The 17,329-nt window shown below is 47.8% G+C and overlaps 1 protein-coding gene across 2 annotated transcripts in view; it reads left to right on the top strand.

The window, feature by feature from the left end:
- The window catches only part of PROC (protein C, inactivator of coagulation factors Va and VIIIa), a 10,049-nt gene extending 2,391 nt beyond the window's left edge, over positions 1-7,658 (top strand). The window contains exons 3-9 of one of the 2 annotated variants that reach the window (XM_032427198.1): positions 653-819; positions 2,347-2,371; positions 2,490-2,627; positions 2,752-2,886; positions 4,729-4,868; positions 5,766-5,883; positions 6,977-7,658. In XM_032427198.1, the coding sequence (XP_032283089.1) occupies positions 653-819; positions 2,347-2,371; positions 2,490-2,627; positions 2,752-2,886; positions 4,729-4,868; positions 5,766-5,883; positions 6,977-7,554 (1,301 nt within the window). In that variant the 3' untranslated portion in view covers positions 7,555-7,658. Of the gene's footprint in view, positions 1-652; positions 820-2,346; positions 2,400-2,437; positions 2,643-2,751; positions 2,887-4,728; positions 4,869-5,765; positions 5,884-6,976 lie in introns of both variants that reach the window. The other variant, XM_032427279.1, reaches the window with a different exon arrangement.
- Positions 7,659-17,329: the final 9,671 nt, after the last annotated feature.

A 17,329-nucleotide genomic window follows, 5' to 3' on the forward strand; every position in this document is an offset into this window, starting at 1 on the left:
AAGGAGCTGCCAGTACCTTCCAGCAGGCCCTGCCCCGAGGCTCCTTGAGGCGCACCAGCTGCTGCTATAGCATTTGAGCCCCTTCCTGAGCTTCTTGAGCTTTGAGACAGGGCTGCCGTCCTCCTGGTCTGCCCGCCAGAGGGGAAGGCAGGGGAAATGCTCCACTCGGGGGAGGCCAAGGAGGGGAGTGGAGGGAGGCAGGACAGCGGCAAGATAGGGTTGTACAGGGGGACTCGAGAACAACGAGACAGAGTGAACCTTGCAGGCCTGGTAATAACCCCAACATCCAGCCAACACGCGTCCCTGGGTGCTCATTCCTAGGTCAGACACTGCGCGGCTTGGCACCATTATCTCATCCTCAGGGTTGCGCGAAGAAACTGAAGTTTAGAGAGGCAAAGGCACTGGCTCAAGGTCACACAGAGGTCAGGCTGGGTCCAAAGGGAGGGCTGTCTGTCCAGCGCATGTACTCTGAATGGCCAAGTCTCCTGTCTTCCAAGGCTGGCCATCTGCTGTGTGTGGAGGAAGAGAGCAGAGGAGCAGGGGAGCCTTAAGGCCTGAGGGCCCAAGACAAAAATATCTCCTGGGACTCACCACAGAGTGGCCCCCACCCCAGGCCCCTCCCCCCAATGAGCTTCCCCTCCCCCCCAACCAGACTCAGTGTTCTCCAGCAGCAAGAGGGCCCACCAGGTTCTGCGGATCCACAAGCGTGCCAACTCCTTCCTAGAGGAGATCCGGGCAGGCAGCCTGGAGCGGGAGTGCATAGAGGAGATCTGTGACTTCGAGGAGGCCCAGGAGATTTTCCAAAATGTGGATGACACAGTAAGGCCATCTGGCTGGGTGCAGAGGACGAGCCTCAGGGGCAGGCTGGTGGCCAGCAGGGGTCTGGAGGAGCAAGCTGGGGCCCCACTGCTAAGGCCCTCTTAGGGGTCCGGGGAGGCAGTGGGCACCAGCCCCTTCTCCATCCAGCTCGCTCGGGGGGGCGGGGGGGTGCGAGTGGAATGAAGAGGACGCTGGCCCTACGGTCTTGGTCAGGGCACATGTGACTGCAAGGAACAGAACTCTGCAATTAGCTCCAGGAATAGGGAGTTTGGGGAAGCTGGGATTCCCAACAACCCCACTGGAGGAAGTTCAGCCTGTCCTCTGCCCACAACTGGCCACTGCTGCGTCCCCCTGTTCTCTGTGACCAAAATGCCACCCTCTCTGCTTCCAGCCAAGCACCTGCTGGTCAGGGGCTGTGTGACCCAAGACTCCCTGATGTCTATCTATATACACTCCCTCTGTGCCTCAGTTCAAATTCTCGAGAGGCAAAATCTGATTGCTCAGGGAATCAGAGGGAAGAGTTCATGTCCTCTCTGGCTCCCAGGGCCCCGTGGTGGCAGCGCTGAGGTGGAAGGATGGACTGGGAAAGGAGGTGGCTATCCGATACAAGGCTCGGACCCACTCCATCCCCAAGGGCTTACTTGAGCTACTAGGACCAGAAGTTGTGCTGTTACCTGGGGTCCCCTTCTAAGCTGTCTATAGGGATGCCCTTCCTTCCAAGGCTAAGGGGGGAACTCTGGTCTGCCTTTTCAGCGGCTACCTCCTTGCCTAGATCCCCACTGCCTCTTTTCCCAAATGCGCTCCTCAACAGATGCCCATCCCTGCTCAGCGGGAAGCCTGCTTCTCCCTCTGCCCCTCCCCCTGCTTGTGTTCCCTCTCTCGCTGTGTCTCTCTCTGTCAAATAAATAAAATCTTAAAAAAAAAAAAAAAAAACAGATGCCCAAAGGACTTTCTGCAGCCACAGTCTGAGCACCTTACCCTAAGTTCTCCCAGGCCCAGCAGGGCAGGGCCACTGCTAAAGGGACCATCAGGCTGGATGGTCCCAGACCAGCAGCAGCAGCAGGGCCTCAGCTGGACAAGCAGACCTTCTAAATCAGCAATCAACTTCTAACCAACAAGGTCTCCACTTTGAGAACATGGCTCAGGGAAAGATCACATCCATGAGAGGTCCAGAGAAGCCTAAAGGAGTGATGGAGGCTGGAAGGAGGCAGAGCAGCTGGGTGGGAGATTTGGGTCCCTTCCAGTGTAAAGGCTGTTGTGGTCACAGACCGTCCAGAGAGCAAGCTTCCAGCCGCATTGGGGGGGGGGCGGGAGGTGCCTGGGATGTGGGGTGGAGATGGGCAGCAGGGGGCAAGGAGGACTGTAGGCCTGCTCAGAGTGCAGTTGCCCCAGCGGCTGGCAACAAGCAGGGGTAGACCCCTCTTTGTCCAGAAGCCCTTCCCTCCCCAGACTCAGGAGGCGCCCCTGGGCTCCCCATATACTTATACATGGGAGGATGGCCTCTGACCCTGTCCCTTTTCTCCACAGCTGACCTACTGGTCCAAGTACATCGGTGAGTGCGCTCTAGATCCCGGGCTGCGGTGCCCCTAACACCCTCGGGTTCTTTGGGCCGCTGCAGGGACGGGGAGGGGGCTGGCGGCACCAGTGACGCCCCTCCTCCCATGTCGCAGACGGGGACCAGTGTGCGGCCCTACCCCCGGAGCACCCGTGCGACAGCCCGTGCTGCGGGCACGGCACGTGCATCGACGGCATCAGCGCCTTCCGCTGCTACTGCGGCCTGGGCTGGGAGGGTCGCTTCTGCCGGCACGGTGAGAGGGCCGGCCGCGGAGGGGGCCGGGGGGCGGGCCGGGGGCCCGGGGCGCGGGGCGGGCCGGGGGCCGGGACGCGCCGCGCCACCGTGCGCTCCCCGCGCCTCGTCCCCGGTCCGCCCAGAGGTGAGCTACTTCAACTGCTCGGTGGACAACGGCGGCTGCGCGCACCACTGCCTGGAAGGGGAGGGCCGGCGCCGCTGCAGCTGCGCGCCGGGCTACAGGCTGGGGGACGACCACCTGCAGTGCGAGCCCACAGGTGAGCCCCCTGCCCAACCATCCCAGGGGTGGGGGCGGTACCGGGAGGCTCCCAGAGAGGGGGCGAGGAGGCGGGCCGCCGGGTAGCTCATCTCCCAAACTCTGAGCGGGTGTAGGGGGTCAGGCCTCCAGCATCTTCCTCCATCTACCTTGGATGGCTTTATTTTCTGAAGACACCTTGTCTAGCCTGGCATCCCATTTCCTCTTTTACCTCTGGCTTCTCTGAGGAGAGACAGGAACCATGAGTCTGCCTTTTTCTTATACCTTTTAATTTTTATCAACTTTGTATATGTCCTAGGAAGTGAGAATTTTACAACTCTTATCATGAATTTCAGCAGGTTGCTCCTCAGTGTGGGTCTTTTGTTATTCGTTGTACAAGGCCCTTGATGGACCCTTTTCATGTGGAAATTCCTATCTACTGCCTCAGGCACGTTTCCTTAGTTATTTCTTTGATATCCTCCCCCTGCTGTCTCTATTGTCGCCTCCTGGACCTCCTGTTACTCATATCTCTTTCCTCGGGACTGCCCCTCTAGGTTTATTATCACTTCTGTTTTCCATCGCTTTGACTTCATGTTCGTCTTTCAGGGAACCTTCCACAATGTTATATTCCAACCCTTTTACTGGGAAGAAATGTCTAACTTTTTATTTTGAAATAGAGATTCACAGGAACTTACAAGGAAATGCCTGTGGACCAGCTGGCCTGGGGGCTTTCCTGAGAGGCCCTTGGAAAGCCCAGGTCACTGGCAGAACCCCTACTGCCCAGCTCCTCAGGTCTCTAGGCCGTGTCCTGAGAGGAATCCTCCAGGCTCATGTTAGAGTGGGCACAGCCTGCCTTCCAGCCCCCTGGAGCAGAGTAGGGAAGAGGAGCTGGCGTCTGCCCAGTCTGCAGATACCTGTGTGACTCCCTCTGGTCAGCCTTGCATGTGGCTGGAGCCCCAGATCACAGTCTCTGGCTCACCCTGTGCAGAGAAGACACCTGTGGTCTTTTGCAGGGCTTAGAGAGGAGCGTCAGGCCACTGGGCGCCAGGGATAGAGGTCTAGGGCTCTAGCAGTTTCGCTTCCAAACTCAACATTCCTGTCTGTAGTCCCAACCTACACTGTGTCCTTCAGAAGCACTGAGGCTTCTGGGGGGTTCTGTAACAAAAGCAGTCTGCTGCTGGAATCCCCTATTACTGGCTGAGGTTTTCACTTTCTCAGTCAGCCAAGTCAGTTACCATGTCCAGCTTCTGGAGTTTTGTTGCTGTTGTCTGCCTCTATTCTCTGCCGCTATGCAATTGCCCTGCTGATGGTTGCCCACTGCTCCTACAACAAGTCTAAAGCTCTCAACCTCGCATGCATGGTCCATCATGAGCAGATGCTGGAAGCCCTCCCAGCCCTCAGTTCTCTGTCCTGTGCTCTCTCCTCTTGGCAGAGGACCTCACGACCATGCTCAGAGCTACTTTGGGGGCTCTCCAGGAATGCCCACCACTTCCTCCCCATAATTTCTTACCTGTGTTAAGAGCTTGGTGGCATCCCAGCATGAGACTTTACTTATGTACCTCAGGGATTACTCCCAGCAGCCCTGGGTATACTGAACTCTGAGAAGTTTAATCTGTCCAAGGACACACAGATAGGTAGTGATGCTGCTTGGTGTGGCTCTTACCATTAGGTGGCACTGTTTGTTGACTGACTCACTAACCCAAGGGGATTGGCAGGTTACTGGAATTGGGTGCCTCAGCATCTCCTATCCCTTTACCCCTACAATGGAGCAAACTGGCCTGCAGGCAGGAAGTAGACAAAGATGGGAGGGCAGTCTTGGGGAGTAGTGCCTGGCAGGAACTCACTTGCTTCCCCCTATCTTCAGTGAAGTTCCCTTGTGGGAAGCCAGGGAAGCGACTGGAGAAGAAGCGCAAGCACTTGAAACGTGACACAAACCAAACTGACCAAATAGATCCAAGGCTCGTCAATGGGAAGGAGACCAAATGGGGAGAGAGCCCCTGGCAGGTGAGAGGAGAAGCAGCTGTTCAGCAGTTGGGTCAGGAATCACTGAGCCCCTGCGGGGAGTTCCTGGTCAGGATGCACAGATGGAGAGAGGAAATGCTGCCTTCACTTGGGGCAGGGGGCTGTGCTAATGGTGAAGCAGTTTCAGGGAAAGCTGGGGGTACCTGACGGCAGAGTAGTGGTCAGGGGCATGGGGCAGATGTGCAGGAAGGTGAGTCATAGTTTTAACAAAGAGCTGGAAAGATAATGCACTGCTGGTGGCATTCTAGGCAGAGGCCTTGCCAATGGGAGAGGTGTTTTGCTTGGGAGAGAGCTGGGAGGGAGGGTTGACCCTGAGGTACCTCTCCAGACTCACCATGGGAACTAACACTTTTATTTGGTCCCAGGCACTAGGTGGGTGGGGGGGTACGGAAATCAATAAGCAGGGGATTGGCAGGCCTTGGGGAGCTCATAGATCCTGGGAGGGTCAGGCCCATAAACAAGCCGCTCAATGGGACCAAAGCCAGGATGGCCAGTGGGATAGGGGCTTATGGAACCCTGAGGGGGATACTCAACGCAGCCTGCAGGCTTCAAAGGCTTCTCAGAGGACTTGAGTCCCAGCCTGAGCCCCAAGGGTGAGCAGAACTCTCTGGGTGCTGCTAAGGATGACTATAGCAACAGCATGGGCAAAGGCAAGGAGATGCCCTCCAACCATCCAACTCTGTAAGACACACAAAAATAGAAAGTGCCAGCCAAGGACTGTAAGTCCACGCCTGTGTGACCGGGGAACCCAGGAAAGACCTAGCTACGCAGCCAGTGCCTCAGGCTTGAGAACCATGTGGGGCTGTGCCGAGAGCCGCAGGCCCTGACTTGGAGTTGTCACAGGTAGGCTTGTGACGTCACTGCCCACTCCCATTCCAGGTGATCCTGCTGGACTCAAAGAAGAAGCTGGCCTGCGGGGCAGTGCTCATCCACACCTCCTGGGTGCTGACAGCGGCCCACTGCATGGAGGACTCAAAGAAGCTCATCGTCAGGCTTGGTGCGTGCTGGAGCGGGCAGGAGGGGGCCGCCAGAGGCCTCCGGGAGGGGTGGCACCAGACAGGCTAGCCAGGTTTGGGGACCCTCGTCTTTGGGGTGCTTGAGCAAGAGGCTGCTTAAGGTCCCATGGAGGGTGTCTGGGGAGAAGAGGCCTATGTGCTCCCTCCAGCCACTCTTAGGGTGAAATTTTAGACACAGTGGCCCCTGGTGTTTGGCAGGTAGGGGATTCTCTTCACATCTGGTGCCCAGGCGCTTACAGACATGTGTTTGCAAAGTGAGGGGGTCCCACTCACATAGCCGGCTGTGTGTGTGGACCTCCAGCACCCTTGGTGAGGAGACTCCCAAGGCTTCTTTCTACATGGCCTGGCCTCAGGGCCATGCTTCGCACAGACTGACGAGAACAGAGCTGAGCAGTCCAGGGCCACAAACCTGGGCCCCACTCTACCAAGTTCTGGAGGGGGCTCTCCCCATTGTGTAGGCAGAAAAGAAGGAGAAGATGTCTTGAGAATGAGCAAATTCATATTCCCTACGATTACCTCCAGCACGGGCAATGGCCAGTGGCCTCCCGTGGCACTCGGTTTAGGATTTCCAACTCCCCCCCCCCCCCCCGCCCCCGTCACTGCCCCTGCCCCTGCAGCAGCCATCAGCCTTGCTGGAGAGGATCTTGTCTCCTGTGTGTGATCCAGATCTTCCCTGGCAGAGCCTGTGGGTCCTCCCTGGGTCTTGCTGCTCTTGCCCTGACCCCATCGTGGCTTGTCACTACCTTGCTCTCGGGCCAGCACTGCTAGACGAGAGTTGTGTCTCTCCACTGCAGTTGCTCCACGTTCCCTTTGGGGCTCTGGTGTGTGTCCTGGGCTTCCCTGCTGACTGCCCACTGCTGCTTACTTGCCAGGCCTCGCTGCTCCGTCTGGGAGTGAGTACCAAATTCCAACCAGCATTCGGCCCCCTTAGGCCTGACACCACAGCCGTTACCACTGGCAGGGATCTGAGGCACAGACTTATGGCACTCGTGACAGTGCCTGGGAGACACAGCGACCACTCCCGGTGTGGACCCACTGGCCCCAAAGCACTCTAACCGCTCCTCTGCCCCACAGGGGAGTATGACCTGCGGCGCTGGGAGAAGTGGGAGATGGATGTGGACATCAAGGAGATCCTCGTGCACCCCAACTACAGCAAAAGCACCACGGACAATGACATCGCGCTGCTCCGCCTGGCCCAGCCCGCTATCCTCTCACAGACCATTGTGCCCATCTGCCTCCCAGACAGTGGCCTTGCAGAGCGCGAACTCACCCAGGTGGGCCAGGAGACCGTGGTGACCGGCTGGGGCTATCGCAGCGAGACCAAAAGAAACCGTACCTTCGTCCTCAACTTCATCAATATCCCCGTGGCCCCGCACAATGAGTGCATCCAGGCCATGCACAACATGATCTCTGAGAACATGCTGTGCGCGGGCATCCTTGGGGACTCACGGGATGCCTGTGAGGGTGACAGTGGGGGGCCTATGGTTGCATCCTTCCGTGGCACCTGGTTCCTGGTGGGCCTGGTGAGCTGGGGCGAGGGCTGCGGGCGCCTCCACAATTACGGCATATACACTAAAGTCAGCCGCTACCTTGACTGGATCCACGGCCACATTAGAGCTGAGGAGGCCTCCCCCGAGAACCAGGTACCTTAGCATCCCTCAGGCTTGTGTCCGAACCCCAGAGGCCACTCGTGGAATGGGGGCTGGATTACTGAATGGCAATATTTGAGACATTAAAGGGGACATGTAACATGCACACCAGCTACAGTTCTGTCTGTCTTTGTGTCCCTTTTCTGCGCTGTTCTGGAGGGAAGTAACGTTTGTGGAGCATCTACTGCATTTCTCACACTTTATGAACACAATCTTATTTAACTTCTGAAACAACTCTGTGGGGTGGGGAAGAGTAGGTCCAAGTTTGGTGAAGTCTGAGGCCAATAACATTTGGAGGGGGCTCTCTATATGAAAAAGAATAAAAAATGTGCCTATAGGGGCGCCTGGGTGGCTCAGTTGGTTGAGCGACTGCCTTCAGCTCAGGTCATGATCCTGGAGTCCCTGGATCGAGTCCCACATCGGGCTCCCTGCTCGGCAGGGAGTCTGCTTCTCCCTCTGACTCTCCCCCCTCTCATGTGCTGTCTCTCTCATTCTCTCTCTCTCAAATAAATAAATAAAATCTTTAAAAAAAAAAAAAATGTGCCTATAAAACTGTGAGAGCTCCTCCCAGGGTCTTGGAAGGAGCCCACACGAAACAGAGGTATGGAGGCCAGAGCTTTACGGCAAACCCAACAATGAAGGGAGAGGTTTTGAGCTCATATTACAGAGGAGGGAACTGAAGTTCAGGAGTGTTTACATGGTAGAACCAGGATTCCAAGTCTAGGTCTGACTCCCAAACCACTGTGCCCCTGTCTGTTCTTGGAGGGCAGCTGTGTTGAACACCTGCTGGGTATAGAGGCCATTATCAGTCCAGTGGAGGAAGTAGCCAGAGACCAAGAAGGTGTTGGTTCAGCTCAGCATGAGCTCACAGTGTAGTTGGGGAAGCTGTTTAAGGACAATGTCACACAATCGTGAACAGCAGTAAGCAAGAAGTTCTGTCTTGACCCAGCCTTCTAGGCACAACTGGATGAGACAGAGAAAGAAGTAAGGATATACCTGATAAAAAGGGATAGAGGTGAGACAAGCCGAGACAATTAGCTGAAAGTCATACAAGTCATCTAACTCTGTGTGGCCTTGGCCAAGTCATTCTCTTCTCTGGGCATCAGTAAAATAAAGGGATTAAATGAAAGCAGTGGTTCTCAATCCTATCTATACATTTGAACCCCCTGGGGAACTTTCACAAACATCTACCTCCAGTTGCACCCTCAGAGACTCTGGTTTAACTGTTTTAGAGTAGGGGACCCAGACACTGGTATTTTAAAAACTCCCTAGGTCATTTAAAAGTGTGACTGGGGTTAAAAGCCACTAGACCAGATGGTCTTTAAGGGCCATTTCTGCTTGGATAGGTGCTAGTTCCAAGCGTCAGGACCAATGAGAATGAAGACCAGCAATCTCAGAAAGGATAGCACAAGTGAGTTAATAGTGAAGGAGGCCCTGACTTGGGATTATACCCAGCTTGTCAGAACCACAGCTGCTAATTACAGACCAGAGAGCTACCAGGACCCATGGAGTTATCTATGTGCAACCACAAGAGAAGAGGTGTGCCTGAGAAGGGGCCTGCCAAATTCATCTCCTAACAGACCCAGGAAAAGCATAGATGGGACAGCTAGGAACTGGGAAGAAGTCAGGTCCAGGGTTGGAACCACCTCCCCATTAGTGCATTGTGCCAGTGTCCCTGACACTTGCAGTGGGACATAATGGATTGAGAGAGTGACAGCATGCTGGATGTCTTTGCACCAGGTGAGCTTCCTGTAAAGACAGTTAACTAGCATGGGTGAGAAAACTCTGGTATGACAGCATGAGGAGATCTACTGACCTGCTCCCTAGTGAAACAAGTGAAAATTATAAAAACAAATATTTAAAGTCTCTGGAAATGGTCCTAAAGGCAAACAAAACAAGAACAAAGATACATCTTTTAAACACACACAAGAAAACTTGATCTGTCCAACAGAAAACAAAGAAGGAGAATAAAAATAAATAAAAATAAATAAAAATAAATGAAATATACATTTCATTCCTATATAACAATGAACATGTGCAAATCAAAATTAAAAACACAATACCACTTCCAACCACCCTCAAGAAAATGAAGTACTTAGATATAAATTAAACACACAACTATGGCCATCTGATTTTTTACAAAGCTGCAAAAGCAATTCAATGGAGGAAGGAGAGATTTTCAACCCATGAAGCTGGTACCGTTGGGCATCTGTAGGCCAAAAAATGAAACCCAATCTAAGTCTCACACCTTATACAAAAAGTAAATCAAAATGGACATAAACTATAAAATGAGACAAGAAGCAAGTATAGTTAATGGAAACTATGGAATAAGATGGAAATAATAATAAATATAATTAGGTTAAACTTACCAATTAAAAGAGAGAAGTCACATGGACCAGATATATTCAGAACATTTCATCCTAAAGCAGCAGAATAAACATTCTTTTCAAGTGCACATGGAACATTCTCCAGAATAGATCACATACTGGGTCACGAATCAGCCTTCAACAATACAAAAAGATTTAGATCATACCATGCATATTTTCAACCACAGCATTATGAAACTTGAAGTCAACCACAAGAAAAAATTTGGAAAGACCGCAAATACATGGAAGTTAAAGAAAATCCTACTAAAGAATGAATGGGTTGGAGCGCCTGGGTGGCTCAGTCATTAGGCGTCTACCTTTGGCTCAGGTCATGATCCCAGGGTCCTGGGATTGAGTCCCGCATCGGGCTCCCTGCTCCACGGGAAGCCTGTTTCTCCCTCTCCCACTCCCCCTGCTTGTGTTCCCTCTTTCACTGTGTCTCTCTCTGTCAAATAATCAACCAGCAAGTTAAAGAAGAAATTTTTTAAAAATGTATTGAAGCAGATGAAAATGAAAATATGACAGTCCAAAACCTTTGGGATGCAGCAAGGACGGTCCTAAGAGGGAAGTATACTGCAATATAGGCCTAACTCAAGAAGCAAGAAAAGTCTCAAATATACAACCTATACACCTAAAGGAGCTGGAAAAGGAACAGCAAATAAAGCCTAAAGCCAGCAGAAGAGGGGAAATAATTAAGATTAGAGCAGAAATAAATGATATATAAACAAACAAACAAAACCAGAACAGATCAACAAAACCAGGAGTTGGTTCTTTGAAAGAATTAATAAAATTGATAAACCCCTAGCCAGACTTATAAAAAAGAAAAGAGAAGGGATCCAAATAAATAAAATCACAAATGAAAGAGACAGATCACAACCAACACCACAAAAATACAAACAATTACAAGAGAATATTATGAAAAATTACAGCCAATAAACTGAGCAATCTGGAAGAAATGGACAAATTCCTAGAAACATGCAAACTACCAAATCTGAAACAGGAAGATATAAAACATTTGAACAGACCCAAAACCAGCAAAGAAATTGAATCAGTAATCAAAAAACTCCCAAAAAAACAAAAGTCCAGGGCCAGATGGCTTCCCAGGGGAATTCCACCAAACATTCAAAGAATTACTACCTACTCTTCTTGAACTGTTCTAAAAAAAAGGAAGAAGAAAGAAAGAAATGGACGGAAAACTTCCAATCTCCTTCTACAAGGCCAGCATTACCTTGATTCCAAAATCAGACAAAGACCCCACTGAAAAGGAGAATTACAGGCCAATGTTCCTGATGAACATGGGTGCAAAAATTCTCAACAAGATACTAGCAAATCGAATCCAACAGTACATTAAAAGAATTATTCACCACGATCAAGTGGGACTTATTCCTGGCTGCAGGTGTGGTTCAATATTCACAAATCAATCAATGTGATATACCACATTACTCAAAGAAAGGATAAGAACTATATGATCCTCTCAATAGATGCAGAAACATCATTTGACAATATACAGTAGCTATTCTTGATAAAAACCTTCAACAAAGTAGGGATAGATGGAACATACCTCAACATCATACAGGCCATATATGAAAGACCCACAACTAATATCATCCTCAATGGGGAAAAGCTGAGGGCCACTTTCACCATTACTTTTTAACACAGTACTGGAAGTCTTAGCCTCAGCAGACAACAAAAAGAAACAAAAGGCATCCAAGTCAACAAGGAAGAAGTCAAACTTCCACTATTTACAGACAACATGTTACTCCATGTAGAAACCCAACAAACTCCACCAAAAAATTGCTATAACTAATAAGTGAATTCAGCAAAGTCACAGGATATAAAACCAATGCACAGAAATCTGTTGCATTTGTATTCACTAAAAATGAAGCAGTAGAAAGAGAAATCAAGGAATCGGTCCCATTTACCATTACACCAAGAACCAGAAGATACCTAGGAATAAACTTAACCAAAGATGTAAAATATCTGAACTCTGAAAACTAGAGAACACTTATGAAAGAAATTGAAGAGGGCACAAAGAAATGGAAAAGCACATGGATTGGAAGAAGAAACATTGTTAAAATGTCTATACTCCCCAAAGCAATCTACACATTTAGTGCAATCCCTGTCAAAATACTACCAACATTTTTCACAGAGCTAGAACACATAATCCTAAAATTTGTATGGAACCACGAAAGACCCTGAATAGCCAAAGCAATCCTGAAAAGAAAAGCAAAGCTGGAGGCATCACAATTCTGGATTTAAAGCTTTATTACAAAGTTGTAGTTATCAAGACGGTATGGTACTGGCACAAAAACAGACACATAGATCAAGGGAACAGAATAGAAAACCCAGAAATGGACCCACAACTACATGGTCAACTAATATTGGACAAAGCAGGAAAGAATATTCAATGGAAAAAAGACAGTCTCTTCCACAAATGGTGTTGGGAAAACTGGTCAGCAACATGCAGAAGAATGAAACTGGACCACTTTATTACACCATATACAAAAATAAATTCAAAATGAATGAAGGACCTAAATATGAGATAGGAAGCCATCAAAATCCTAGAGGAGAACACAGGCAACAACCTCTTTGACCTCAGCCATAGCAGCTTCTTACTAGACATGTCACTGGAGGCAAGGGAAACAAAAGCAAAAATGAACTATTGGGACTTCATCAAGATAAAAAGCTTCTGCACAGTGAAGGAAACAATCAACTAAACTAAACTGTACAGTGAAGGAAACAATCAACCAACTATACTGGGCCTATGGGAGAAGATATTTGCAAATGACATATCTGATAAAAGGTTAGTAGCCAAAATCTATAAAGAATTTATCAAACTCAACTCCCCAAAAAACAAATAATCCAGTTTAAAAATGGGCAGAAGACATGAATAGACATTTTTCCAAAGAAGACATACAAATGGTCAACAGACACATGAAAAAATGCTCATTATCACTTATCATCAGAGCAATACAAATCAAAGCCACAATGAGGTACCACCTCACACCTGTCAGAATGGCTAAAGTTAACAACACAGGAAACAACAGATGTTGGCGAGGATGTAGAGAAAGAGGAACCCTCTTACATTGTTGGCAGGAATACAAACTGGTACAGCCACTCTAGAAAACAGTATGAAAGTTCCTCAAAAAGCTAAAACTAGAACAACCCTGAGATCCAGCAATTGCACTATTAGGTATTTACCCAAAGGATACAAGAATACAGATTTGAAGGGGTACATGCACTCTAATATTTATAGAAGTATTATCAACAATAGCCAAACTATGGAAAGAGCCCAACTGTCCATCAATTGATGACAAATGGATAAAGAAGATGTGGTTTATATATATATAAAAACATAGAATGGAATGGAATAAAATGGAATATTACTTGGCCATCAAAAGAATGAAATCTTGCCATTTGCAATGACATGGATGGAGCTAGAGTGTATTATGCTAAGTGAAATAAGTCAGTCAGAGAAAGACAACACCATATGATTTCAGTCATATGTGGAACTTAAGAAACAAAGCAGATGAACATGTGGGAAGGAAAAGAGAGAGAGAGAGAGAGAGAGAGGGAAGCAAACCATAAGAGACCCTTAAAGATAAAGAATAAATTGAGGGTTGGTGGAGGGAGGTGGGTAGTGGCTGGGCTAAATGGGTGATGGGTATTAAGGAGGGCACTTGTTATGATGAGCACTGGGTGTTGTATGTAAGTGATGAATCACTAAATAAAATTTTTAAAAAAGAAAAGGGAGAACTCTCAGAATTAAAAAATTAATCTGGCCATATATTATTTACACACAACCTAAAAACAAAAACACTGAAATATTGAAAATAAATAATACTAGAAATTCCACATCATCTGGAATGAAAAGAAAGCTAAGACAGTGATTTTAATAATGGATAAAATGGAAATCATAAACAACAAAGATGGATATTAAATACTGATGAAAGAATCAATCATGTAATCATCATATGTGCCTCTAAAAATATAACCTCAAAATATATAAACTAACAATTGACAGAAGTGCAAGGAGAAATAAACAATTATATTGCAGATTTTAAAAACTCTCTCAGAAACCAATAAATCAAACAGATCTAAAAAATAAGTAGCAAATAGAATATCTGGACAATAAAATTAGTAAGCTTGAGTGATTCTTTTTTAGCATACTAGGAACATTTATAAAAATATACTGGGCTATGAAGGAAACCTGAATAAATTCCAAGGGCTCAATATGATCCAGAACATATCCTCTAGCCAAAAGGCAATGCAAATATAAATTAACAAAAAAATGTTTTAAAATCTCTTATGTTTTCAAAGTAACATATTAGTAAAAAATCGTAAGAAAAATTAAGAAATAGTAAGACAAACGTCAAATTGTGAGACACAGCTAAAGCAAGGCATAGAGGGAAATTATATCTTTAAACATACTTATCAAGAAACAAAAGTTAACAGCAAGGATATATATATAATAATTATAATACATATTATATATAATACACATATATAATTATATAATATATAATATTATAATATATATTATATATATCCTTCATAGCCCAAGAGAGAGGAGAGAGAGGAAGGGAGAGAGAGACAGGAGAGAGAGAGAGATGGAGAAAGAGAGAAAGACAGAGAGAGATGGAGAGAGAGAGATTGATTGACTAATTGATTTTAACAAATTGACTTGTGTGATTATGAAGGCCTGGCCAGTCCAAAATCCGATGGGATAGACTGCCAGGATGGAGACTCAGGGGAGAATTGCAGTTCTAGTCCAAAGATCATCTGCTGGCAGAATTCCTTCTTGCACAGGGGAGGTCAGTCTTTGTCCTATTAAGGCCTTCAGCTGATTGAATGAGGCTGACCCACATTATGGAGGGTAATCTGCTTTACTCAGTCTACCAATTTAAACATTATTCTCATCTAAAAGTGCTCTTCAAAGATTTTATTTATTTATTTGACAGAGAGAGCACAAGCAGGGGGAGAGGCAGGCAGAGGGAAAAGCAGACTCCCTGCTGAACAGGGAGCCCGATGTGGAGCTCGATCCCAGGACCCTGGGATCATGACCTGAGCCAGGGGCAGACACTTAACCAACTGAGCCACCCAGGTGCCCCTAAAAGGGCTCTTCAAAGAAAACATTCAGAATAATGTTTACTAAATATCTGGGCACTATAGTCCTGCTAACTTGACACATAAAATTAACCATCAGCAAAAGGTTGAACTGTGCCACCCCTCACCGGAATTCAATTGTTGAAATCTTAATTCCCCAGAACCTCAGAGGGTAACCTTATTTGGAAATAGGGTTATTGCAGATGTAATTACCTAAGGTGAGGCAATACAGGAGTAGGACGGACCCCTAATATGACTGGTGTTCCTAAAAAGGGGGAAATTTGAATATAGACACACCAAGAGCGAAAACAATGTGAACACACAGGGAGAATGCTAGGTGAACATAAAGTCAGATATTGGGGTGATGTGCCTACAGGCCAAGGAACTCCAAAGATTGTCATCAAGCCACTTCTAACCCCTAGAACTGTGAGACAATACATTTATGTGTTTAGGCTGCCCAGTTTGTGGTACTTTGTTACAGTAGCAAACTAATATATACAGCAAGTGACACAAGAATTCTACTTAAGAAGCTGTAAAAAGTAACACAAACCCAAAGGAACAAGAAGGAAGGAACTATAAAGACAAAGGAGCAGAAATCAGTGTAATGACAGAAAGGGAAATGGTGAACTGGAGATGAGAAACAAAAACTAAAACTGGTGCACTGAAAAGATTACTTCTAGCAAGGGTAAAAGTGGGAAGTGCAGATTAAAAAGATAAGAATGAAGAGAGCCTATCTGAGGTTCCAGTTCAAGACAGCAATGGAGAAGGATGTTGAACTCACTCCTACCCATATATGCATTGAATCTACAGCTACATATGGAACAATTTCCTCTGGGGGGGAAAAATAAACACACACACACACACACACACACACACACACAAACAGACCAAAAGCTAGCTGAGTGACTCCTACACATCAGCCAAATAAGAAAAAAATTCACATCGAAGTGGGTAGGAGACGCTGAGACACAGTCTTGCCATAAACCCCACCCCTGGTGCTGCAACCCACAACTGGGAGGGAATGCAAAGCCCTGAACTTCTCCCTGAGGAGTAAAGAGTCTGAACTCCACACCAGGCATCCCAACTTTTAAGACCTACACCTGAGAGATGAGCCCCCAAAACATCTACCTTTGAAAGCCAATGGGGCTTGTGTCCATAAGACCCATAAGGCTATAGCAAACTGAGAAACAGTTCCTAAAAAGGCTCCCATGCACAAATTCATCTACCCCAGAGCCCAACACAAAGGCAGCTGAATGAAAAGTGCCCAAACTTTCTGTGAAAGAGGATTGTTTGCTTATCTTAAAGCACTGGCCTGAGGGGCAGATGTCTAATTAAACACATGCCTGGGGGTCTGCTGAAATACTCTCCAAAGACAGAGGCCAATGGGCACCATCTTTGCACTTTCCTTCTGCCTTGCTCCAGCTCACCAGTATCTCCCTGAAAGGAGCTTGTACCCTCATCTGGCACCTTGATTTTTGCAGCTGCTACCCAGAGGACACCTCTAGATCATGTGGCTCTGATGGCCAATGGGCCTTATGCTCACAGGTCCTACAGGACTGTAACAAAGTGGGAGACAGTTCTTCGCTAGTTACCTCCCCCAGGGCACAGCTCAGAGACAGCAGACTGAAATATACCCCCAGTCTTTCTGTGAAAGAGGCCCATTTACTCGTCTCAAAGCTTCAGCGTAAAAGCAGGCTTCTGGTTTGGCACATATCTAGGAACTACTGAGGTGCTCTCTAGGGATGGAGGCTGGTGGGTACCACCTTTTTGCTCTCCCTCTGGCTCATTCTGGGTTGTTGGTACCTGTGAGAGGCCTAATTGCTTATTTTTATAGCTGTGGCCTGAGGGCAGGCTTCTAATTAAACACATTTCTAGGGGCTGATTGCAATCCTCTCCAGAGACAAAGGAAGCCAGCGCATGCCATCTTCATGTTCTCCCTCTGCTCAGCCCTGGGTTGTACATGTCTTTGAGAAAGGAAAGTGTGTACAAGTCTGGTGCCCTGGCTTTTGTGTCTGCTACCCAGAGGATATATCCCTTGGTAGCCTGGCTCTGGTGGCCAATGGGGCTTGTGCTCATGGGTTCAGTGGGAGAGTAGCAAAAAAAAAAAAAAAAGAAGAAGAAGAAAAGAAAAAGAAAAAAAAAAAACAGCTTTTAACTGGCTATCACCCCAGGGCTCAGCACAAAGGAAGCAGATAGAAATGTCCATCCCCCTGAAAAAGGTATATTTGCATACTTTAAAAGTTGCTGCTCGAGGGTCTGGTTTCCAACAACCTGAATCTAGGTGCTGACTGAGATCCTTCCCTTTG

Source organism: Phoca vitulina, unplaced genomic scaffold (genome assembly GCF_004348235.1).
Source record: "Phoca vitulina isolate PV1807 unplaced genomic scaffold, GSC_HSeal_1.0 scaffold1, whole genome shotgun sequence".
Taxonomy (NCBI): Eukaryota; Metazoa; Chordata; class Mammalia; order Carnivora; family Phocidae; genus Phoca; species Phoca vitulina.